At 50.6% G+C, this 23,997-nt stretch overlaps 1 protein-coding gene across 1 annotated transcript; it reads left to right on the top strand.

Moving 5' to 3' along the window:
* The first annotated feature begins 537 nt into the window (after positions 1-537).
* Positions 538-2,406, top strand: ID3 (inhibitor of DNA binding 3, HLH protein). The gene is made up of 3 exons (XM_003271598.4): positions 538-1,204; positions 1,310-1,394; positions 1,917-2,406. Exons 1-2 carry the CDS (start codon positions 905-907, stop codon positions 1,367-1,369), a joined length of 360 nt encoding a protein of 119 aa, XP_003271646.1. The 5' UTR covers positions 538-904; the 3' UTR covers positions 1,370-1,394; positions 1,917-2,406.
* The last annotated feature ends 21,591 nt before the right edge of the window (positions 2,407-23,997 follow it).

Below are 23,997 nucleotides of genomic sequence, written 5' to 3'. Positions count from 1 at the left end.
GGTTTATATAGAAATTCTCCCATCTGTGCCTCCATATTTAAAACCTTGTCCAAAATTCTAATTGAACTCAGCACAACTGTGCATATATTTGGTTCGTTATGGAGTTCATGGGGCAGAGGGTCCAGGCTCCTTTTTTCCCCACGCGAAAAGCATGGGCTCAAGCTTTCTTTTCCCCTGTTGCTCAAATAAAGTGTTCTTTGCTCAAACCCCCTTTCCCTCCTCCTTCTGCAATCTCAGCGCCTAGCGCAAATCTGTTTTCTTCATTGTAACGTCAGCTTCACCGCAATTAATTTTTTTTCCCTCTGGTCACAAGATAATTCCTGACGCCAGTGAGTCTGGAGGTCAGGCGAACAGCAAATTGGGGAACAAGGCGGCACTAATTCCTTACAAGTTTCCCTTGAAAAATCTTTCGCTTAAAAAAAACGGGGGGTGGGGAAGCTTCTTTGCTGTTCAGGGATTTATGACCTCGGAGGAGCTGTGGGTTCGAACCAGTGTTGGGCTAAAGGCGGACTGGCAGGGGGCAGGGAAGCTCAAAAGTCTGGGGCGCTGCCAGGAAAAAGCAAATTCTTGAAGTTAATGGTTTTGAGTGATTTTTAAATCCTTGCTGGCGGAGAGGCCCGCCTCTCCCCAGTATCAGCGCTTCCTCATTCTTTGAATCCGCGGCTCCGCGGTCTTCGGCGTCAGACCAGCCGGAGGAAGCCTGTTTGCAATTTAAGCGGGCTGTGAACGCCCAGGGCCGGCGGGGGCGGGGCCGAGGCGGGCCGTTTTGAATAAAGGGGCGTGCCTTCCAGGCAGGCTCTATAAGTGCCCACAGCGGCGAGCCTAGGCGCATTGCAGATCACTGCAGGGGGAACGTCTTTGGTTTTTGTTTCTTTTGGGGGCACCTCTGGACTCACTCCCCAGCATGAAGGCGCTGAGCCCGGTGCGCGGCTGCTATGAGGCAGTGTGCTGCCTGTCGGAACGCAGTCTGGCCATCGCCCGGGGCCGAGGGAAAGGCCCGGCGGCTGAGGAGCCGCTGAGCTTGCTGGACGACATGAACCACTGCTACTCCCGCCTGCGGGAACTGGTACCCGGAGTCCCGAGAGGCACTCAGCTTAGCCAGGTGGAAATCCTACAGCGCGTCATCGACTACATTCTCGACCTGCAGGTGGTCCTGGCCGAGCCAGCCCCTGGGCCCCCTGACGGCCCCCACCTCCCCATCCAGGTAAGCCTCGAAGTCGGGACAGGGCTGAACACCCAGGCAAGGATGCTGCGGGACCCTCAGAGATCCCGATTGCCTTAACTCTAACCTTTTTTCCTCTTTTCTCAGACAGCTGAGCTCGCTTCGGAACTTGTCATCTCCAACGACAAAAGGAGCTTTTGCCACTGACCCGGCCGTGTCCTGACACCTCCAGGTGAGTATCTCCTCTCTTGGAGAGGGAGGTTTAAACGGCAAGTCCAGGAGTTGGCAGGCGTTTTGAAAGATTACCACTCCCTCGGTTTAGGGAAACTGAGGCCAGAGAGGGATAAGTGACTTGCCCATGGTTGCATCAAATGAATGGCAGAGTCAGTTTCCATGTGATGTGCATTTCAGCCTTAAATGCGCGTCGCCCCTGCCCTCCTGGCAGTGGCCGAGGGTCTGGGAAAGTAGACACGGGTCCGACTAAATACAAGTTTTTCTGTTAAATGTTGTATAGGGAGCTGTGTCTTCGGCAGCCCCCTCCCAGCTAGTGTCAATTCCAAGTGGGAGGGGTAGCGCAAGCTCCGCCTGTGGTCTTTGGCGCCAACTGGGTGGGGGCAGCGTGGGGCGCGGAGTTATCAGCTGGAGGTAGAGACCAAGTTTCCTCCCTGGCGCCGGCCAGTCTGCGGACGGCCCCCGCCTCGGCGCGCTTGGCGGAAACTAACTGCTCCTTGGTCTTCTTTCCTCCCCCGCCCAGAACGCAGGTGCTGGCGCCCGTTCTGCCTGGGACCCCGGGAACCTCTCCTGCCGGAAGCCGGACGGCAGGGATGGGCCCCAACTTCGCCCTGCCCACTTGACTTCACCAAACCCTTGCCTGGAGGCTGAACGTGGTGCTCAGGAGCGAAGGACTGTGAACTTGTGGCCTGAAGAGCCAGAGCTAGCTCTGGCCACCAGCTGGGCGACGTCACCCTGCCCCCCCCCCACCCCCAAGTTCTAAGGTCTTTTCAGAGCGTGGAGGTGTGGAAGGAATGGCTGCTCTCCAAACTATGCCAAGGCGGCGGCAGAGCTGGTCTTCTGGTCTCCTTGGAGAAAGGTTCTGTTGCCCTGATTTATGAACTCTATAATAGAGTATATAGGTTTTGTACTTTTCGTACAGGAAGGTGACTTTCTGTAACAATGCGATGTATATTAAACTTTTTATAAAAGTTAACATTTTGCATAATAAACGATTTTTAAACACTTGTGTATATGATGACACCCGTCTCCACTAAGTAATAATGATGCTTTCTCCCACAGGGCCGAATTTAGGGAGCTTTGGGAAAGTGAACTTACTTATTCCCATGAGAGGGAAATGAAAAACTGCCCAGTTGGGATAGGGTGGAGAGAGAAAGGGTACAGTGGGATCTCCTGTCCATTGAGGGATGGGTGCAGAGAAAAGATCTGGGCTCTGCCCCGTGATTTCACGGATGAAGAAACCAGAGACTGATGCAAGCTCGCCCAGCAAGTTGGGGGCTCAGGCAAGTTGAGAACTGAGTTTTCATGTCCCTTGAGATCTAGCAGTAGCTTTCCTCTTTATTGTCGCTATTGACTGCCATTCTAGCAGGGGATGTGGTAAGAGGAGAGCCTTAAGTTTGCTTCACCTGGTGCCCAGACATGGGTGGTGGTTGATAGACCAATTCCAAAAATGAATAAACTGATAACTGGGCCTGGTTTCATTTCCTTCTTGCTCTCTGGGCTGGCTTCCTTGCGGGCTTCCAAAGTTGGAAAAAAGGAGAGAGGAGGTCTCTCCTGAAATAGGTAAGAAAGATTTGGATGCTGGTTGGAAAGTACTGATACTAATCCCTTCTCTAATGCTAGGTGGTTGTAGAGTCCAACCCTGAACAAGGAATGTGAGGCAGAGACTCCACAGTCCTCATTTCTGCTGGTATTTCTACACCACCTCCATTGGGAAGCTATTCTGTAAGCATCCCTGTCCCTATTTCAGAAATGGGGAAAGGGAACCTCTGTGGGTATTACTTCTGAACCTGGTTTTCACAGCCCTTGAGAGGTAGAGATGGGATTTGAACCGTAACTTCAGTGACTTGATTGTGGTGAACAGGAGCAGGGCTGGGGACTGGCCATTCCTTGAGGCCAGGCCTGGAAGTGGGGCAGAGAGCAAGATCCCAACCCATGCCTTCCCCCACACCCCTGGTGGCTCCCCAGGTGGGCTTTACCAGGTGCCTGGCCTCACTAGAGATTCCTGTTTATGGTATGATCTCATCTGTGTGTTGGTCCCTGGCATGAATTACTTCAATATTTCATAACAAACAGGTCACGTCATCACCTTTAGTGTGTTAACCCTGGTGAGCTTGCTGGGGTGAACAGGGGCATGGGGGAGGAGGAGAACCTCTGGCATTGCCAACCAAACTCCCAGCCTTATCAGTGGTTCTTAACCTGTTCTGTGTCCTGGTCACTCTGATCTGAAGGAAGATATGAACACACTCTTCAAAAAACACACACACAGTGCAGAGCAATAGCAGACTTCAATCCTCATGTGAGGAACCCTTGCCCCAAACCAAGTACAAGGCCTGGGTTGGGTCTATTTTGGATTGTTTTTTAGGTGTGCTGTGCTGGCTTTAGAGATGGCCATACAAGGGCATAAATCCCTGCTCTGTCACCTCCTAGCTGTATAACTTCAGGCTAGGGACTTGGCCTCTCTTGAGCCCCAGTTTCTGCATCTGTAAAGGAAGCTGATTCTAAGGCAGCGGTTCTGCGGTGCTAAGTCCCACATTACACCATGAACTGCAGTAGAGCCAGGCACTGAGCTCAATATCTTATACCATTTTCTGCCACAGCATGTTGCCTCCTGCTTGCTCAGAAGTTTCGGTACCGTGGAAGGCTAAAAAGGGCTGCGGTGGTCATCTGCCGAGTGACCTTGAGCAAGCATTCCACCTCTCTGAGCCATGCTCCTTCTGTGCCCTGCTGCCTCCCAGGACAGAAGATAATGGTGGGAAAGTTCTTTGAAATGCATCACACACCTACGAGGTATTATTAAGCTAATTCCAAGGAAATTGCCTGTCAGGACTCCCAGGACTGAGCTGTTCAGGTAGCCAGGACAATAGCCCAGCATGCCAATCCATTAGTCATTAGAGAGTGAAAGCAATTTGGCCCTAGGTCAGAAAACTCCCGGAGAGAAGATAGTGTCTTCTGTCATAATCACCTATGGAAGTGCCTGCCAGGTTCCAAACTATTTTATCTTCATTTTTGTTCTAATCCTCACAAACCACCATGATGGGTATCATTCCCTGGTTTATAGAAAAAAGACTCAGGCTGAATAACTTGATCCAGGTCACACAGTAAGAAAGTGGCAGAGCAGGGTTTAGGAACCCCAGCTTCCTCTAGCTTCAAAGCTCATGTTCTTGCCTTCTCTTCAGATTGGCTCTTTTCCCTCGCCATTCCCACAGCCTGGCACATGCTTGGTCCCCAGCGAGTGCTTGTCCCAGGGAGCGCTCGTCCCAGGGAGTGCTTGTTGAATGAAAGACCTAAGACTCTCCCTCATCTGTGAAAGGGGGATGTCGGTACCTCCCTTCCATGTGTGTTGTGCGGATAAACTATAAGGCGCATAAAGTATCCACGAGGCTTCCTGAACTACAAGATTCACTGCTGAGTGTCTTATGCAAATTGTCGCATGCGATCAGATTCAGAGCTGATGGCATCGGCTGTGAAATACAGACATTTGGGAGGTGTCTTTATTTTGTAAATAAACTAGCTCAGAACAGGCGAAGTAACTTGCTGGTGGCCACACGACTTCTAAGTAACAAAGGCCAGGATTCAAATTCATGCCTGTGACACCAGAAACGGTGCCCTTTCCATAAAGCCAGTTATAGCTCTCTAGCTGTGGACGTGACAGACAACCTTCAATTATCGTCTTGCCGGCCTCATCACCCCTCGTGGCCACCACTCTTCCCCATGCCCCAGGCTAAACCTGAAAACCTCCTGCCGCGCTCTTTCCCGCAAGTGCTGCTTCCAAGGGCTCCCCTCTGCCCACTCCCGGACCTCCCCGGAGACAGCCGCTCCCCACCAGCGGCGCTGCGGCGCCCGGGCTGGGGCAGAGCCTCGGCCCACGTGGCCCGGAGCCCGGAGGGGCGGAGCCGAGCCGGCCCCGCCTCCGCCCCGCCCCGCCCCTCCCGGCGCCCCACGCTCCCCCCGCGGGCCCTGGGGGCCGCTCGCAGGTGTTCGCTGGCGCCCGGATGTCTGAGCTCTGGCTCCGCTCTGGCTCCGGCTCCCTCCGCAGCCTGCGGGCGGGGCTCGCAGCCCATCCGGAGCCTCGCGGCGCCCCCGCCGCTCTGCCAGCAGCGCGGCCTCCCGGTTCCCAGCCTAGCGGCCTGGGGGGGCCCCCCACCCAGCGGAGTCGCTGACCCCACTGCTCTCCCGCTGCCCCCAGCTGCGCTCGGGCCGCTGCAGCCTCGGCGCACCCCCACCCGCTTCCTGCCCCGGCCGCGAGGCCGCCCTGGATCGCACCCGGTTCCTTCCTTCCTTCGTTCTTTCAGGCAACTCGCATTCCTCGAGCGCCTGCGACGTGCCCTGCATAGGGCCTTACCGGCCTTCCTAGTGTGGCCCCAGGCCCGCTGGGCTCCTCCGAGAAGCCTCTGCCCTCTCGACTCTCCTTTCCCACCTCCGCCCCTCTGTTCCGTGAGGTGCTTCGCTCAGAGTCGAGCAATTTAATTGTTCTCTGATTAGTTCTCCTGTTAGAGGTCAGTCAGTGGCAAGGTCACGAAGTCTCTTTGTGGCTGAGATGAGGGGTCAGAGCGTGGCCGGATTTGGGGTTTCGCCACTCTGGGGCAGGCTTTAGGGATAAATGTGGGTAGTCAGGCTGTGGGGGTCCGTCTGTAGGCAGTGTCAGAGGCCAGGGTTAGTCCGTGTTTGGGTAGGGTCGGTGGGCAATCGGGATCAGGGTAGTGAGACACCTTGAGACTGGGAAATGGGGGTTGCCTTTGACAAACCAGATTAAGGAGGGAGGAGTTCTCTGAACTCATATTCACCTCCCGCCGTGGCTGGGGGCTGACCAATGGCGCCCCCACGCCGGCCTCCTCCTTCTGAGCTATGGAGCTGTCCTTCCATCGGGGGACGCCTCCTCTCCTCACTGCCACCCTGCTTCTACTTTGTGCCCGATGATGCAGGCAGAAGCTCTCACTGGGCCAGACTTGTCAAAGGGAGCCTGGGCTTCCAGTGAGGGTGGCCAGGGTAGGGAGGCCTTAGGCTTCCTGGGGACTCCTACCCTGGAGCCACCCAGGAAAGTTGATGTTCTTCCTTGCTGTCTGAGTCATTTGTTATAATTCTGAAGCCTGTCAAGGATGGAAGGAAGGGCCCTTAAAGGTCACAAATGTAGCCCAGAGAGGAGTAGAAACCTGCTCAGGGACACACAGCAAGTTAGTGTTCAAGTCGGGATTGGAACACCAGCCTCCCACTTTGCTATTCAGGGCTCTTTTCGTGATGCTCTCCCTACCTCGAGTAGGGGTTGTTTTTCCCACTTTAGAGATGGGGCAGCGGAAGCCTGGAGAGGCCGGGAGACTGCCTCTTAGCTTGAGGATCTGCAAAAATGAGGTTAGGGAAGGGTGACTTCCCAAAGCATTGTCTCTTGGCATTGCCCACCTAGCCCCCTCCCTGCCACCCTCGTTAGGAGCAAATGGAACAAGGGTGGCCAAGCGTCGAGTTGGAAGGCGGGGAGGGAGAGAACACTGTTAAGAACTGCTGGGGAAAAGCTTAGCTGGGCTCTTAGGGAAACATATGGAACGCATTACCCGGAGTTGAGGTGGTCGCTGGCCAGCTGGCAGTTGGTCCCTTTGGGGCTAAAAATGTGCCTTGTGTGGCAATGAGGGTACCCAAGGCACGGCAGACTCCCCAGAATAACCTCCCCACTCACTGATCCAAGTTATTTCTGAATATTGTTTTGTTTCCTATGCCTGTGCCATTTCTTTTCTTCTTCTTTTTTTTTTTTTTTTAACGGAGTCTTGTACTGTCGCCCAGGCTGTAGTGCAGTGGCGCGATCTCAGCTCACTGCAACCTCCGCCTCCCGGGTTCACGCCATTCTCCTGCCTCAGCCTCCCGAGTAGCTTGGGACTACAGGTGCCCGCCACCACACCTGGCTTTTTTTTTTTTGTATTTTTAGTAGAGAAGGGGTTTCGCTGTGTTAGCCAGGATGGTCTCGATCTCCTGACCTCGTGATCCGCCCGCCTTGGCCTCCCAAAGAGCTGGCATTACAGGTGTCAGCCACCACGCCCGGCCTCCTATGCCTATGCCATTTCTAGCATCAGAAAAAGGGTTTCAAGGCCGGGCACGGTGGCTCACACCTGTAATCCCAGCACTTTGGGAGGCCAAGTGGGGCACATCGCCTGAGGTCAGGGGTTCAAGACGAGCCTGGCCAACATGATGAAACCTCGTCTCTACTAAAAATACAAAAAATTAGCTGGGCATGGTGGCACGTGCCTGTAATCCCAGCTACTGGGAAGGCTGAGGCAGGAGAATCACCTGAACCCAGGAGGCGGAGGTTACAGTGAGCCGAGCGTCTGGGCAACACAGTGAGATTCCATCTCCAAAAAAAAAAGAAGGGTTTCAAGACATGCCACTGTAGGTTATGCAGGGAAGAGATGAGAAATTGAGGACCATCAGGACAGACAACCATATTGCTCCATTCCCCACCCTACACCCACCCTGACTCTCTTCATCGGGGCCAGGGGCCACTTGGTCTTACAGTGGTTCCATATCCACTGTTCATGATCCCAGCTTCCACTGAGGGTTCATCCAGGTGGGCCCCAAGGGTCCTAGATGTTAATCCCTGTCAATCACATTTTCCACTGCAGGTTCAACTCCATATACAAAGAGAGCGGCAAGAAAGTGTTTCAAAAGAGGCCATTCACTAGTGGGCAGCATTTTACAGTCTATGTGGTAACGTGGACTGGTTGGGGTGCTTCCATTTCACCCCCTTCAGGGCTCATAGGTGTTAGGGGATCTGCTAAAGGTCACCCTGGAGTAACTCTCAGAGCCACAGTCTCCAGGATGGCCTCCTTACTCAGTGCTTTGGATGTCTGCAGCTGTTTTGAAACTTCATGCAAACCGATGGGTGCTGCAGAATTGGCCTCTTCCAGCCACAGCAGTAATCCTGTTACTTTCTCTCTGTGAGTCTGGGAAACATACAGACACTGGTTGAAACCTCAGCTTTGTCATTTACCAGTTGTGCTATCACAGGGAAGTTTTTGGTTTTCTTTTTGTTTTTTTGAGACAGGGTCTCAATCTGTTACCCACGCAGGAGTGCAGTGCATGATCACTGCTCTTACTGTAGCTTTGACCTCCTGGGCTCGAGTGATCCTTCCACCTCAGCCTCCTGAGTAGCTGGGACTACAGGTGTGGGCCAGCATGCCTGGCTAATTTTTTTTTGTATGTTGCCTAGGCTGGTCTGAAACTCCTGGGCTCAAGCAATCCTCCCACAGTGGCTTCCCAACGTGCTGGGATTACAGGTCTGAACCACCAAACCGGGCCACAGGTAAGTTATTTATCATCTCTGAGCCTCACGTGGTTGAATTGATGATTAAATTAGATGACATATGTAAAGCATCTGGTATTTGGTAGGCTCCAGATGACCCCCACCACAGAGTTTGCTGGGCTTGGTGTCAGATTCCTGGCCTTATTCCTTCATCTTTCCAGAGTGGCAATGTGGTTGGCATAACCCAATCACAGCACCCCAGGACTCCTGTCCAACATTGCCGCTCTATATGCAGAGCCCTTTCACTCAGCCCGGCAGCATCCGATCAGCGTCGCAGCCCAGTGGATTGAGGAATAAATATAAACAGTGCAGAGACTAAAAGCAGAGCTCTGGCCCAGCACATCTACTCCCAAGCTCTGCCACCCTGGACAAGCTCCTTCCCCTCTCTGAGCCTCAGTCTCCTCCCTGTAATACTGTGAGAACCCTGTCCACAGTTGTGTGCCGATACACTGAATGTAAAGCACCTAAAAGCCTGCCAGGACGTGGCAGGCACTCAAGAAGCATTACTAGATTCATTTCACACATGGAGAAACTGAGTCCCAGAGTGGGAAAGTGACTCAGGCAAAGATTTCCCTCACAGAACTGGGGATAAAAATCCAAATCTTCAAGCTCCCAGTCAGTGCCTAATTACTACTTTCTCCTTCTTGGAATTTGTAATTATTTCATGACAAGTGTGCTTTTGGCTGCTGGAGGGATGGAACTTCAGAGGTTGTGAGCCTCCCCTGGCTCAGCCTGGCCCAGAACCAGCTCACTCATGAAACTATCCTCTCTTGCAGAGAACAGGAGTTGCGGGGAGGAAGAACGTGACCCAGAGGCCAGAGAACCTGGAGGCCAGGGTTGGTGTAACTGTGTAGGTAAGAGCAGCAGCTTCGTGATCAGCCAGACCTGCATTTAAATCCTTCTCTGCCACTTCTTAGCTGTGTGACCAGCAGCCCTTATAATTTCACGAAGAGGAAGCAAAAGGGGAGCCAGCTACTTTTTTTTTTTTTTTTTTTTTTTGAGACAGTGCCTCTCTCTGTCACTCAGGCTGGAGTGTGGTAGTGCGATCTCGCCTTTCTTCAACCTCTGCCTCCCAGGTCCAAGCGATTCTTGTGCTTCAGCCTCCTGAATAGCTGGGATTACAGGTGGACACCGCCATGCCAGGCTAATTTTTCTATTTTTAGTAGAGATGGGGTTTCACCATGTTGGCCAGGCAGGTCTCAAACTCCTGACCTCAAGTGATCCACCTGCCCTGGCCTCCCAAAGTGCTGGGATTATGGGTGTGAGCCACTGTGCCTGGCCGGAGCCAGCTACTTCTTATCCTCATTCTCATGTATAAATCTTGTTGTAAACTTTTAAACAATTTTTTGTTTTATTTTTATTTTTTATATTTGAGACAGGGTCTCTCTCTGTCATCCAGGCTGGAATGCAGTGGCATGATCATGACTCACTGCAACCTCAGCCTTCCAGGCTGAAGTGATCCTCCCACCTCAGCCTCCCAAGTAGCTGGGACTACAGGTACCCATCATCACACCCGGCTAATATTTGTGTTTTTAATGGAGACAAAGTTTTGCCCTATCGCCCAGGCTAGTCTCTAACTCCTGGGCTGAAGCAATCCACTTGCTTTGGCCTCCAAAGTGCTAGGAATACAGGTATGAGCCACCTCGCCCATCCTTGTAAACTTTTTTTTTATTTTTTGAGGTGATGTCTTGCTCTGTCGCCCAGGCTGAAGTGCAGTGGTGTGATCTCGGGTCACTGCAACCTCCACCTCCCAGGTTCAAGCAATTCTCCTGCCTCAGCCTCCCAAGTAGCTGGGATTACAGGCACCGATCACCATGATTTGCATTTTTAGTAGAGATGGGGTTTTGTATTTTTGATAGAGACAGGGTTTCTCCATGTTGGCCAGGCTGGTCTTGAACTCCTGACCTCAAGTGATCCACCCACCTTGGTCTCCCAAAGTCCTGGGATCACAGGCATGTGAGCCACTGCGCCTAGCCCTTGTTACAAACTTTTAATTGAACAAACAATGGATAATAGAGACGTTCTAAGATTTGTCTAATGAAATGCTTTGTGTTCCCATGCTCTTCCACATACTAGCTGTGTGAACTTGGACAAGTGACTTAACTTCTCTTCTCAGTGTCTGCTAACAGTCCCTACACAGATGGTTGTTGTGAGGCTTAGTTACCATACAAAATTCTTAGATTAGTGCCTGGCACATAATAAGAACCACAGCCCCCAAATGCTAGTTGTCATTCATTATCTTAACATACCATGTGAAGCTTGTGTTCTCTTTCATTCTATAGCCATCTGTGTTTTAATATAAAATTGTGATGTCTCTCTTTCTTTTATTTTTATTTTTTGAGTAAAACGGACATTTCAGAAAGATGTACCAGATTTTTATCACATGGCTTTGTGAGACCCGGCACCCAGCCAACTTCACACATAGTCACACATGTGCATGCATGAGGACACATGCATGCAGACACACACACTTTGAGAAGGCCATGCTACGCCGGGCTGCTTCCCAAATGGGCTGAAACAAGTCCCCTTGCCCTGAAGATCTGCCTGTCCCCTCTCCTGCCCACTCATCACGCTCTGTGGAGTGAGGCAGGAAAGGGTGATTGGCTCACAGCAGCAGCATAGCTCTTAGCAAACCTGACTTGGGAGAAAGGCCTGGCTCTAGCTCTTAGCCCAAGTGTCAGAGCCTGGGTCCCAGCACTGGCTCGATGCCCTCCTTTGCTGTGCAACCCTGGCCATGTAACTTCACCTCTCTGAGCCCCAGCTTTGTCATTTGTGAAAGAGAGCTAACTGTTCCTACCGCTCAGGGTTATGAGGATTTGACAGACACATGGAAAGTGCCTGGCACGTCGCTGTTGCTCCATCAATGAGAGCTCTCAAAAGTCTGGCTCGTTTTTTAGCTCAGTAAAAGCTATCTTTTATAGTCTTTAATAAAATGGGGCTGGCCGGGCGCGGTGGCTCACGCCTGTAATCCCAGCACTTTGGGAGCCCGAGGCGGGTGGATTACGAGGTCAGGAGATCAAGACCATTCTGGCTAACATGGTGAAACCCCGTCTCCACTTAAAAAATACAAAAAAATTAGCCGGGCGTGGTGGCGGGCGCCTGTAGTCCCAGCTACTTGGGAAGCTGAGGTAGGAGAATGGTGTGAACCCAGGAGGCGGAGCTTGCAGTGAGCCAAGATCGCGCTACTGCACTCCAGCCTGGGTGACAGAGTGAGACTCCATCTCAAAAAATAATAATAATAATAAATAAAATGGGGCTATGGTCTATGTGCCTTACATAATTAATAGACTTTATTGCTTTTTGATGTATCTGTTAATCCAATAAAGGTGTTGTCTCCTAACACTATTTTATTTCATATTTTACAGTGTCTGGGCAAGTCAATGAAGCCCACTGAACCTCAGTTTCCTTATTTCTTTCTTTTTTTTTTTTTTTTTTTTTGAGACGGAGTCTCGCTCTGTCGCCCAAGCGGGAGTGCAGTGGCGCAATCTCGGCTCAGTGCAAGCTCCGCCTCCCGGGTTTACGCCATTCTCCTGCCTCAGCCTCTCCGAGTAGCTGGGACTACAGGCGCCCGCCACCACGCCCGGCTAATTTTTTGTATTTTTAGTAGAGACGGGGTTTCACTGTGGTCTCGATCTCCTGACCTCGTGATCCGCCCGCCTCGGCCTCCCAAAGTGCTGGGATTACAAGCGTGAGCCACTGCGCCCGAGTTTCCTTATTTCTAAAATGAAAAAGAAAAAACCTTCCTCACAGGGCTATTTAGAGAATTTAACGAGATGGTATATGTGTGTCCAGGAAGTAAGAGATCTTTTTTTTGCAGCCCCCTTTCTCTCATTAGGCTGAATTTCTCAAAGACAGAAGGGAGTTATTATTATTATTATTTATTTATTTATTTATTTTTTTAGACAGGGTCTCACTCTGTCATCCAGGCTGGAGTGCAGTGATACCATCTTGGCTCACTGCAACCTCCACCCCCAGGGATCAGTCGATCCTCTCATGTCAGCCTCCAGAGTAGCTGGGACTACAGGGAGAGAGTTCTATTGACCTCTGTATCCCCAGCATTGAATATCTAGTAATACATTTAATGATAGCAGTGATGGTGACAACAACTTTCATTTACTGAACACTTACTGTGTTCGAGGCTCTGTGCTAAGTGCCTCTTAAGAGAAGGACAAGTAATAGACATGTAAACGATTTGCTTTTCTCTGCTGATGATTTAAACATGAAGGAATTGTTTTACATTTCCCTTGGGGAAGTTTTATATTCCATTACTGGAGACAAAGTTTATTCTTGGGCCATGTACATTGTTTCGCCAAATCAGTTGGATAAAAATTAGAGCAATCCTTAGTTTACTTATCTATAAAATGGGGCTAATGATTAACTTGACTCATGTAAAGGTGTCCCATAAATGGGACATAAATGACAATGGTTTCTGCTTACTCCTTCCTTTCCTCCCCACATACACACACCCTTCCTTGGGGAGAAGGCAGTGACTAGGAAAGATTTGTTTTTTTTGTTTGTTTGTTTGTTTGTTTTTTTGAGATGGAGTCTCGCTCTGTCACCCAGGCTGGAGTGCAGTGGCGCGATCTCGGCTCACTGCAAGCTCCGCCTCCCGGGTTCACGCCATTCTCCTGCCTCAGCCTCCCAAGTAGCTGGGACTACAGGCACCTGCCACCACGCCTGGCTAATTTTTTTTTTTTTTTTTTTTGTATTTTTAGTAGAGACGAGGTTTCACCATGTTAGCCAGGATGGTCTCGATCTTCTGACCTCGTGATCCGCCCACCTCGGCCTCCCAAAGTGCTGGGATTACAGGCGTGAGCCACTGCGCCTGGCCAGGTGCTTCCTTTTCTTTCAAGGCAGGGCGGGCCTCACTATGTTGCCCAAGCAGGTCTTGAATCCAGGACTGAAGGAATCCTCCCACCTCAGCCTCCTGAGTAGCTTTCATCCTTTATAAGCATTTCAAAGTCTCCAAGTCATAGATGGAGCAGCTGAGACCCAGAAATAAGAAGGGCCTTGTCTAAGGCCACAGAGTGGGTACAGAGCCAGTCCCACATCCCAGGACCCCATCAACCCACCTGAGCTTAGGAACTCTCTGAGCACCTTCTTGGCACTAGGCTTTGTGCTCATTGCTTCCTCACACCAATTTTATAAAGTGGGTGTTGTCCCACTTTTGCGATAAGGACACGGGGACTCAGGAAGGTAAAATAACTTGCCCAAGTCACACAGCTAGTAAGGGACAGAATCATGACATGACTATCTGACTCCAAAATGCATGCTTTTTAAATACCTGGAGGCCTCTGCAGTTTGGCTGTTTTGGAGCCTCAGATTTGCTTGAGTGGCTCAGTGGACAGCCTCTCTGAGTTTCTGTAGCAGTAGTGTTGTACCCCAAAGCAAGGAGTCGGTTACCAAGGCTGATCCCTGTGCCCAACTCCCTCTGTCCCAGCAGCTGGGGTCCAGGGGTTCACAGAGCAGGCACTCATGGCCCCTGCTCCAGCAATGATCTGCATGGCATGCCGCCCCATCCCCAAAGCCCATTGTCTCCCCAGGAGACAATATGGAGAAAGGACCCAGCCTAGTGGGCTGCCTGTATCCATCTGTAACCATGGAAACCCCTTAGGGAGACAATTACAAAACCCTCCTTGCCACCTCCCGCCCTGCAGCTGTGGCTCCAGGAGCCCAGCCTCCAGCAGCAGAGGAATTACTGATAATTGCTGCTCCCCCAGCACTGCCACCACCAAATGGGACCCAGCTGGGCCCCCCTCCACGGGGATCTCCCCCACCCTCCCAGTCCCAGAATTGGTGTTGGTAAAGGGGCCTTAGTTGGGTTTAAGGCCTAAGCTATATTTCTTTTGCAAGAGTCAAAAGATCCTTGTAGCTCTCTACTGGTAAGATATGTCCTTGATCCCACATTTGGGCACAGAGAAAAAAGGGCTCAGCACAATTCTTAACCATTGAATAGTCAACCAGTCACCTGGGAAGGGCTTAGGTCTTCAGTGCATGACTCCCCTCTGGCGGCCAGTTGCTGCAATTGTCAGAGAGGAACAAAAATGATGACCTCGGCCGGGCGCGGTGGCTCACGCTTGTAATCCCAGCACTTTGGGAGGCCGAGGCGGGCGGATCACGAGGTCAGGAGATTGAGACCACGGTGAAACCCCGTCTCTACTAAAAATACAAAATACAAAAAAAAAAAAAAAATTAGCCGGGCGTGGTGGCGGGCGCCTGTAGTCCCAGCTACTCGGAGAGGCTGAGGCAGGAGAATGGCGTGAACCTGGGAGGCGGAGCTGGCAGTGAGCCGAGATTGCGCCACTGCACTCCAGCCTGGGTGACAGAGCGAGACTCCGGCTCAAAAAAAAAAAAAAAAAGATGACCTCTTTTCCTGGGTATTTACTGTGGTCCAGATACACACACATATTAGATCTAATCCTTACCACCTCTCGGTGAGGGGGGTCTTCTTGTCCTACTTGCACATGCTGAAGCCAGGGTGTCCAGAGAATATCCAGAGGAAGGATGACAAAGTGGTTGAGAGGGTGAACCTGGACAGCCCTGACTCAAAACCACCTCTACTGTCACCAGCCCTGTGGTCTTGGGCAAGTTACCTAAATGCTCAGAGTCTCAGTTTCTTCATCTGTAAAATGGGGGTGATGATGTTACACATCTCATGGGGGTGATATGAGGATCATATGCGTGAAAGTTAAGAGCCTTCAGAAAGGTGACCCACACATAGTAAATAAAATTCAGGGCCCTGACACGCAAAGCTGTCCTTCAGGCATAATCATTGAACTACTCTTGGGCTCAGTTCCTTCATCTGTTCTGTGGGGCTAATGGTGGCTTCCTCATAGGGCTGTTGTGATAATTAAGCAGATCTGGGCATGCATGTGCATGCTTTGCAACTATTAGCTTTTTTTTTGACAGGGTTTCCCTCTGTCATCCAGGCTGGAATGCAGTGACACAGTCACAGCCCACTGCAGCCGTGACCTCCTGGGCTCAGGAGATCCTCCAGTCTCAGCCTCTTGAGGAGCTGTGACTACAGGCATATACCACTACGCCTAGCTAATTTTTAAATATTTTTGTAAAGACAGAGTCTCGCTATGTAGCCCAGGCTGGTCTTGAACTCCTTGACTCAAGCCATCCTCCCGCCTTGGCCTCCCAAAGTGCAGGGATTATAGGAGTGAGCCACTGTGCTCGACTTCTTAGCATCATTTTTGATCTGCTTGTTTGGGGAGGAATAATCACAGGAGTGGGGTAGTGTAGGGGGCAGGGGGTGGGGGAGAGCAGTGGGCGGGGGAGGTGGGTTAGAAAGTGAATTATAAGCCAGGTATGGTGGCTCACTCTTGTAATCCCAGCATTTTGGGAGGCTGAGGCAGGAGGATTGCTTGAGTGTAGGAGTTCGAGACCAGCCTGGGCAACATAGCAAGACTCTATCTCTAAAAAAAGAGAAATGAAAAAGAGAGAATAGGGAGAGAGAGGCAGGGAGGGAGTGAGTGGAAAAAAGTGAGTTATGTTTCTCTCCATGAGCCTGGAGGAGGTACATGAGAATTCTGGCTCCTGTGACTACCTCTTTGGCCTCACAAGGCCCCCCAACTCGCCATTTCCCCCCAAGCAGAGTTACAGAGGTACTCTGACAGTGGCCAGAGACTTTCTTGGGAAGTCTCTTGGAAAGGGATTGTGAGTGATCTTGCACCTATTCCAAAGAACCTTTCGTTGGCCGGGCTGCATGGCTCACACCTGTAATCCCAGCACTTTGGAAGGCCGAGGCAAGCGGATCACCTGAGGTCAGGAGTTCGAGACCAGCCTGGCCAACGTGGTGAAACTGTCTCTACTAAAAATACAAATTAGCCAGGCACAGTGGCTCATGCCTGTAATCCCAGCACTTTGGGAGGCTGAGGTGGGCAGATCACCTGAAATCGAGAGTCTGAGACCAGCCTGACCAACATGGAGAAACCCCATCTCTACTAAAAATACAAAATTAGCCAGGTGTGGTGGTGCGTGACTGTAATCCCAGCTACTCAGGAGGCTGCAGCAGGAGAATCACTTGAACCTGTGGGAGGCGCAGGTTGCAGTGAGCCAAGATTGGGCCACTGCATTCCAGTCTGGGCGACAGAGCAAGACTCCATCTCAAAACAAACAAAAAAACCTTTCGTTGAGTTTAGTTCAATAAGCAATTCTTGTCCTTGTACTCTGCAGTGGGTACTATGCTGGATATTGGGGTGTGAAAATTAAAAAGACAAGGAGAAGCTTAAATCTGGGGGTGGAGTGAGGAGGAAGAACATTAAAACAACTGTAATTACAATTGCAAAACGATGATAGAGGGCCGGCATGGTGGCTCACCCCTGTAATCCCAGCGCCTTGGGAGTCCAAGGCAGATCACTTGATTCCAGGAGTTCAAGACCAGTCTGGGCAACATGGTGAAGCCCCTTCTCTACAAAAACAAACAAACAGGCCGGGCACAGTGTCTCACACCTGTAATCCCAGCACTTTGGGAGGCTGAGGCGGGCAGATCACGAAGTCAGGAGATCGAGACCATCCTGGCTAACACGGAGAAACCCTGTCTCTACTAAAAATACAAAAAAATAGCCAGGCGTGGTGGTGGGTGCCTGTAGTCCCAGCTACTCGGGAGGCTGGGGCGGGAGAATGACGCGAACCTGGGAGGCGGAGCTTGCAGTGAGCTGAGATCGCACCACCGCACTCAAGCCTGGGCAACAGAGCGAGACTGCGCCTCAAACAAACATACATACAAACAAGAACGATGATAGATTGAGGTTCCTAACAAGAGGTGGGGTGCAGGGCTCAGGGTCAGCTTCCAAAAGATGGCTGGCATAATCTACCACCACCGCTACTGTGGCCAACACCAAAATCACCTCGATTTCAAAACTGAATGTCTTGATTATTTCAAAAGAGATCTGGGCTGGGTGTGGTGGCTCACGCCTCACAGCATGTTGGGAGGTTGAGGCAGGTGGATCACTTAAGGTCAGGAGTTCAAGACCAGCCTGGCCAACATGGTGAAACCCTGTTTCTACTAAAAAGAAAAAAAAACACAAAAATTAGCTGGGTGTGGTGGTGGATGCCTGTAGTCCCAGCTACTCAGGAGGCTGAGGCACGAGAATTGCTTGAACCAAAAAAAAAAAAAAAAAGAAGAGCTCTAGCTGGGCACGGTGGCTCACGCCTGTAATCCCAGCACTTTGGGAGGCCGAGGCGGGTGGATCATTTGAGGTCAGGAGTTCAAGACCAGCCTGGCTAACATGGTGAAACCCCGTCTCTACTAAAAAATACAAAAAAAAATTAGCCGGGCATGGTGGCAGGCACCTGTAGTCCCAGCTACTCGGGAGGCTGAGGCAGGAGAACGGCGTGAACCCGGGAGGTGGAGCTTGCAGTGAGTCGAGATCGTGTCACTGCACTCCAGCCTGGGCTACAGAGTGAGACTCCGTCTCAAAAAAAAAAAAAAAAAAAAAGAGTTCTGAGCCATTTTTCAATGTTAGCAATTGACCTCCCGGGTTCACGCCATTCTTCTGCCTCAGCCTCCTGAGTAGCTGGGACTACAGGCACCCCCTACCACGCCCAGCTAATTTTTTGTAATTTTAGTAGAGACGGGGTTTCACCGTGTTAGCCAGGATGGTCTCGATCTCCTGACCTCGTGATCTGCCCGCCTTGGCCTCCCAAAGTGCTAGGATTACAGGCATGTGAGCTGGATTCCTAATTTGGTCCCTGGTTTCTGTTCTCTTAGCCTGAGGAGTTAAAAATGCACCCTTTTAAAATTGAGTGCTGTTTAAGATCACGTGGGGGATATGGAGGTACACAGCATTCTCAATGATTTATTTATCTGGTTTAAGAAACAAAAGAAAGGAAGAAACTTCTATCTGAGAGCAGAACGGTTTTTTCTGGTGGAAGAGACGGAGAGAGACATGTCAAGCAGGGAGGACAGCACAGGCAATAGGGAGAGCTGAGAGGTCAGAGGGAGAGTTAGGAAGAGTGTGTTGGATTAGAACGTCTAAGGGGGCCAGGTGTGGTGGCTCACGCCTGTAATCCCAGCACTTTGAGAGGCCAAGGCGGGTGGATCATTTGAGGTCAGGAGTTCGAGACCAGCCTGGACAACATGGTAAAAACTCCTCTCTACTAAAAATATAAAATTAGCTGGGCAGTAGTGGTGCGTGCCTGTAATCCCAGCTACTTGGGAGGCTGAGGCAGGAGAATCGCTTGAGCCTGGGAGGCAGAGGTTGCAATGAGCAGATTGTGCCACTGCACTCCAGCCAGGGTGAGAGGGTGAGAGCCTGTCTCAAAAAAACAAAACAAAACAAAACAAAACAAAAAAAAACCTAAGGCCCATGTGTGAAGGGTCTGAAAATCAGAGGGACCTGGTGGTGGGGGTGTCTGGGCCGTGGTGGGGAGCTAGTTGCCAGACCTTGGGCTAGAGAGAGACAAGGTCAGGTGTGTGTGTTAAAGAGATCCCTCAGGAAAAGGGGAGAATAAATTGACAATTACAGGAATTATAGGGGTGGATCACGAGGTCAGGAGATCGAGACCATCCTGGCTAACATGGTGAAACCCCGTCTCTACTAAAAATGCAAAAGAAATTAGCCGGGCGTGGTGGCGGGCGCCTGTAGTCCCAGCTACTCGGGAGGCTGAGGCAGGAGAATGGCGTGAACCCGGGAGGCGGAGCTCGCAGTGAGCCGAGATCGCGCCACGGGACTCCAGCCTGGGCGACAGAACGAGACTACGTCTAAAAAAAAAAAAGGAATCATAGGTGGCATTTCCCCAAGAGGCGCTGAGCAGCTCTGCTGGGACCTGACTCCCACGTGGGATGTCCCTCTTCCCGCATGGGATCACCTCCACGGGACCCAACATCTGTGAAAAACATTCCCAGGGCCTATCTGGAAAGAATCTGGCCGGTCTAGTAGCCCTGTCCTTCTCAGCGGGGCTGCATCTTTCACATCCTGTTTCTCTTCCCCAAGCCCATAGCGGGTGAGTTACCTTGTTGATGAGAAGACGCCTCGCAGACTTTGGCAGGTGCCAGGGTTGACCTCTAGGTGGCAGCCTTCGCCTTTCAGCCCCACCAGCTTCCAGCCAAATGTCTGAGAGAAGGAAAAGGAACTAATGAAGACGCAGGGGGACCCACCAGGCGCCGCAAGCACGTTTACTGAGCTGCACAGCCACCCTCTCAGGCACACGTCATTCTCTCCACGTCACAGCTCAGAGACGTGAAGTCACTGATCCAAAGTCACACAGATGGGTGGCAATTGGCTTCTCTGAGCCTCATGTTCTTTATCTGTACAGAGACTAAACCATTCCTAGCAATCACTAATCTACTTTTTTTTTTTCTGAGACAGCGTCTTGCTCTGTCACCCAGGCTGGAGTGCAGTGGTGTGATCTCGGCTCACTGCAGCCTCTACCTCCCGGGTGCATACAATTCTCCTGCCTCAGCCTCCCAAGTAGTTGGGATTATAGTCATGCGCTACCATGCTTGGCTAATTATTGTATTTTTAGTTGAGACATGGTTTCACCGTGTTGGCCAGGCTGGTCTCGAACTCTTGACCTCAAGTGATCCACCCACCTCAGTCTTCCAAGGTGCTGGGATTACAGGCGTGAGCCACTGTGCCTGGCCTTTTTTTTTTTTTTTTTGAGACAAAGTCTCACTCTTGCCCAGGCTGGAGTGCAGTGCACGGTCTCGGCTCACTGCAACCTCCACCTCCCAGTTCAAGTGATTCTCCTGCCTCAGCCTCCCGAAGTGCTGGGATTACAGGTGCCTGCCACCACGCCCAGCTAATTTTTGTATTTTTAGTAGGGATGGAGTTTCACCATGTTGGCCAGGCTAGTCTCAAACTCTTGACCTCAGGTGATCCGCCCGGCTCGGCCTCCCAAAGGGCTGGGATTACAGGCGTGAACCACCACGCCCAGCCCCACTAATCTACTTTTTGTTTCTATAGAATTATCTATTCTAGCCTGTAATCCCAGTACTTTGGGAGGCCAAGGTGGGTGGATCACCTGAGGTCAAGAGTTCAAGACCAGCCTGGCCAACAGGGTGAAACCCCATCTCTACTAAAAATACAAAAATTAGCCAGCCGTGGTAATGCACAACTGTAGTCTCAGCTACTTGGGAGGCTGAGGCAGGGGAATCCCTTGAACCTGGGAGGCGAAGGTTGCAGTGAGCCAAGATCATGCCACTGCACTCCAGCCTGGGTGACAGAGCAAGACTCTGTCTCAAAAAAAAAAAAAAAAGATTTATCTATTCTAGATATTTCACTAAATGGGATCATACAAACATGGCCTTTCATGTCTGGTTTCTTTCACTTAGCATAATGTCTTGAAGAGTCTTCCATGTCGTAGCATGTATCAGTACCTCATTCCTTTTTATGGGGCCAGGTGTGGCGGCTCGTGCCTATAATCCCAACGCTTTAGAGGCAGGAGGATTACTTGAGCCCAGGAGTCCAAGACCAGACCACGGGATATAGTGAGACCCCCATCGCTATTAAGAAAAAAAAGAGGCCGGGCGTGGTGGCTCACGCCTGTAATCCCAGCACTTTGGGAGGCCGAGGTGGGTGGATCACCTGAGGTCAGGAGTTTGAGACCAGCCTGGCCAGGATGGTGAAACCCTGTCTCTACTAAAAATACAAAAATTAGCCAGGCGTGGTGGCATGCACCTGTAGTCCCAGCTACTCAGGAGGCTGAGGCAGGAGAATGGCGTGAACCCGGGAGGCAGAGCTTGCAGTGAGCCGAGATCGCACCGCTGCACTCCAGCCTAGATGACAGAGCAAGACTCCGTCTCAAAAAAAAAAAAGAATTACATTACTTTTTTTGGCTGAATAATATTCTATTATATAAATATACCACTTTTTTTTTTTTTGAGGCAGGGTCTTGCTCTGTTGTCCAGGCTGGGATGCAGTGGCATGACTTCCGCCTCCCAGGTTCAAGCAATTCTCCCACCTCAACCTCCCAAGTAGCTGGAACTACAGGTGCACGCCACCACACCCAGCTAATTTTTGTGGTTTTTTTGTAGAGATGGGGTCTATGTTACCCAAGCTGGTCTCAAACTTCTGGGCTCATTTGATGTACGTGCCTTGGCCTCCCAAAGTGCTGGGATTACAGGCATGTGCCACTGTTCCTGGACTCCACATTTTGTTTATCCAATCATCAGTTAATGGGCATTTGGGTTGTTTCTACTTTCTGGTTATTATGGATAATGCTGCTATGAACATCTGTATTCACATTTTTGTGTGAACATATGTTTTCGATTCTCTTGGGTATATGGGAGTAGAATTGCTGAGTCGTGGTTAACTCTGTATAACTTTTTAAAAAACTGCTGAACTATTTTCCAAAGCAGTTGTACCAATTTACAATCCCACCAGCAATGAATGAGGGTTTCAATGTCTGAGAGTTCTCCACATCCTGGACGACACTTGTTATTGTCTCTCTTTTCTATTATAACCATTCTAGTGGGTTAGTGAAGTGTCATTTCATTGTAGTTTTGATTTGCATTTCCCTAATGACTAATGATGTTGAGCATCTTTTCATGTGCTTATTGGCCTCTGTATATTTCCTGTTTTTTTTGAGATGGACTTTGGCTCTTGTCTCCCAGGCTGGAGTGCAATAGCACAATCTCGGCCCACTGCAACCTTTGCCTCCTGGGTTCAAGCGATTCTCCTGCATCAGCCTCCCGAGTAGCTGATACTACAGGTGCCCGCCATCACGCCCAGCTAATTTTTGTATTTTTAGTAGAGTCAGGGTTTCACCATGTTAGCCAGGCTGGTCTCCGACGCCTGACCTCAGGTGATCCACCTGCCTCAGGCTCCCAAAGTGCTGGGATTACAAGTGTGTGAGCCACTGCGCCCGGCCTGGCCTCTGTATATTTTCTTTGAAGAATTGTCCAGCCAAATTGTTTGCCTTCTTAATAAATTTTGGTATACACACACACACACACACACAGCACATTCACATCCCATCCCAGATTCACTTCAACGCAATGAACCCGAGACAGCTGTGATTAGCCCTGTTTATGAGATGAAGGAACAGAAGCCCAGAGTAATGCAATGATATGTCCAAGAGCCCATAGCTTATGGAGTGCCAAGATTTAGAATTGTGTGGTTTTTTCTTTATTTTTCTTTATTTTTATTTTGTTGAGACGGGTTCTCACTCTGTCGCCCAAGCTGGAGTGCAGTGGTGCAATCTTGGCTCACTGCAACCTCCGCTTCCTGGGTTCAAGCGATTCTCCTGCCTTAGCCTTCCGAGTAGCTGGAATTACAGGTGTGTGCCACCACACCTGGCTAATTTTTATATGTTTAGTAGAGACGGGGTTTTGCCATGTTGGCCAGGCTGGTGTCGAACTCCTGGCCTCAACTGATCCACCCACCTCGGGCTCCCAAAGTGTTGGGATTGCAGGCATGAACCACTGCACCTAGAATTTTTTTTTTTTTTTTTTTTTTTTTTTTTTTTTTTTTTTTTTTGAGACGGAGTCTTGCTGTCACCCAAGCTGGAGTGCAGTGGCGAGATCTCGGCTCACTGCAGGCTCCGCCCCCTGGGTTCACGCCATTCTCCTGCCTCAGCTCCCAAGTAGCTGGGACTACAGGCGCCTGCCACCTTGCCCGGCCAATTTTTTGTATTTTTAGTAGAGACGGCGTTTCACCGTGTTAGCCAGGATGGTCTCGATCTCCTGACCTCGTGATCCGCCCACCTCAGCCTCCCAAAGTGCTGGGATTACAGGCATGAGCCACTGCGCCCGGCCTGCACCTAGAATTTTATGTACTTAACAAACATTCACATAGTGTTTACTACATGCCAGTCACTGTTAGAAAAGCCCACGAACCCATCTTCCAACAATGTTCCGGTAAAAAGGTTACCACTAGCAGAACTTCCTTAAAGCAACACCTTGTTTCTCTTTTTAAAAAATAACTTTTTTTTCTCCAATCACCAAAGTAATACATGTTTATTGCAGAATAGGAGAAGCACAAAGAAGATGGAGCAAGGATTTTTCTCCCTTGTTTCCCATAGCTCTGATCTGGTTTCTCTGTGATTTAGGATTCGTGTGAACAGGTGATGCACTGAGGAGCCCCGGACAAGGGATATGTACCTTCAGGAAGTGTCTGTCAAGCGGTTTGTATTCTGATTAATAGGACTTTGAGCACAAGGAATCTGTGGAATTTTTCAGGAGAAGATACACCAGCTGGAATGGAAGCTTGCTTTAGTTTGGGGATTTTTCCAGGACTATCTGGGGTTGTCTGGAACAGGAACTTCCTCACTTACCTGCTCTGTGGCCTCAGGCAAGTCGTGGCTTCCTCATCTGGAAAATAGTACTAAGCATCCCCAACTCATCTAGTTGTGGGACACAGTCTTTCCA

This window comes from Nomascus leucogenys, chromosome 24 (assembly GCF_006542625.1).
Source record: "Nomascus leucogenys isolate Asia chromosome 24, Asia_NLE_v1, whole genome shotgun sequence".
Taxonomy (NCBI): domain Eukaryota; kingdom Metazoa; phylum Chordata; class Mammalia; order Primates; family Hylobatidae; genus Nomascus; species Nomascus leucogenys.
This window is presented reverse-complemented; position numbering and strand designations above follow the sequence as displayed.

Bases quoted from the DNA above. Each gene is read 5' to 3' on its own strand.
- ID3 (XM_003271598.4), top strand. From the start codon at position 905: ATGAAGGCGCTGAGCCCGGTGCGCGGCTGCTATGAGGCAGTGTGCTGC. The intron at 1,205-1,309 runs GTAAGCCTCGAA...CTCTTTTCTCAG, and splicing joins GCCCCCACCTCCCCATCCAG to ACAGCTGAGCTCGCTTCGGA.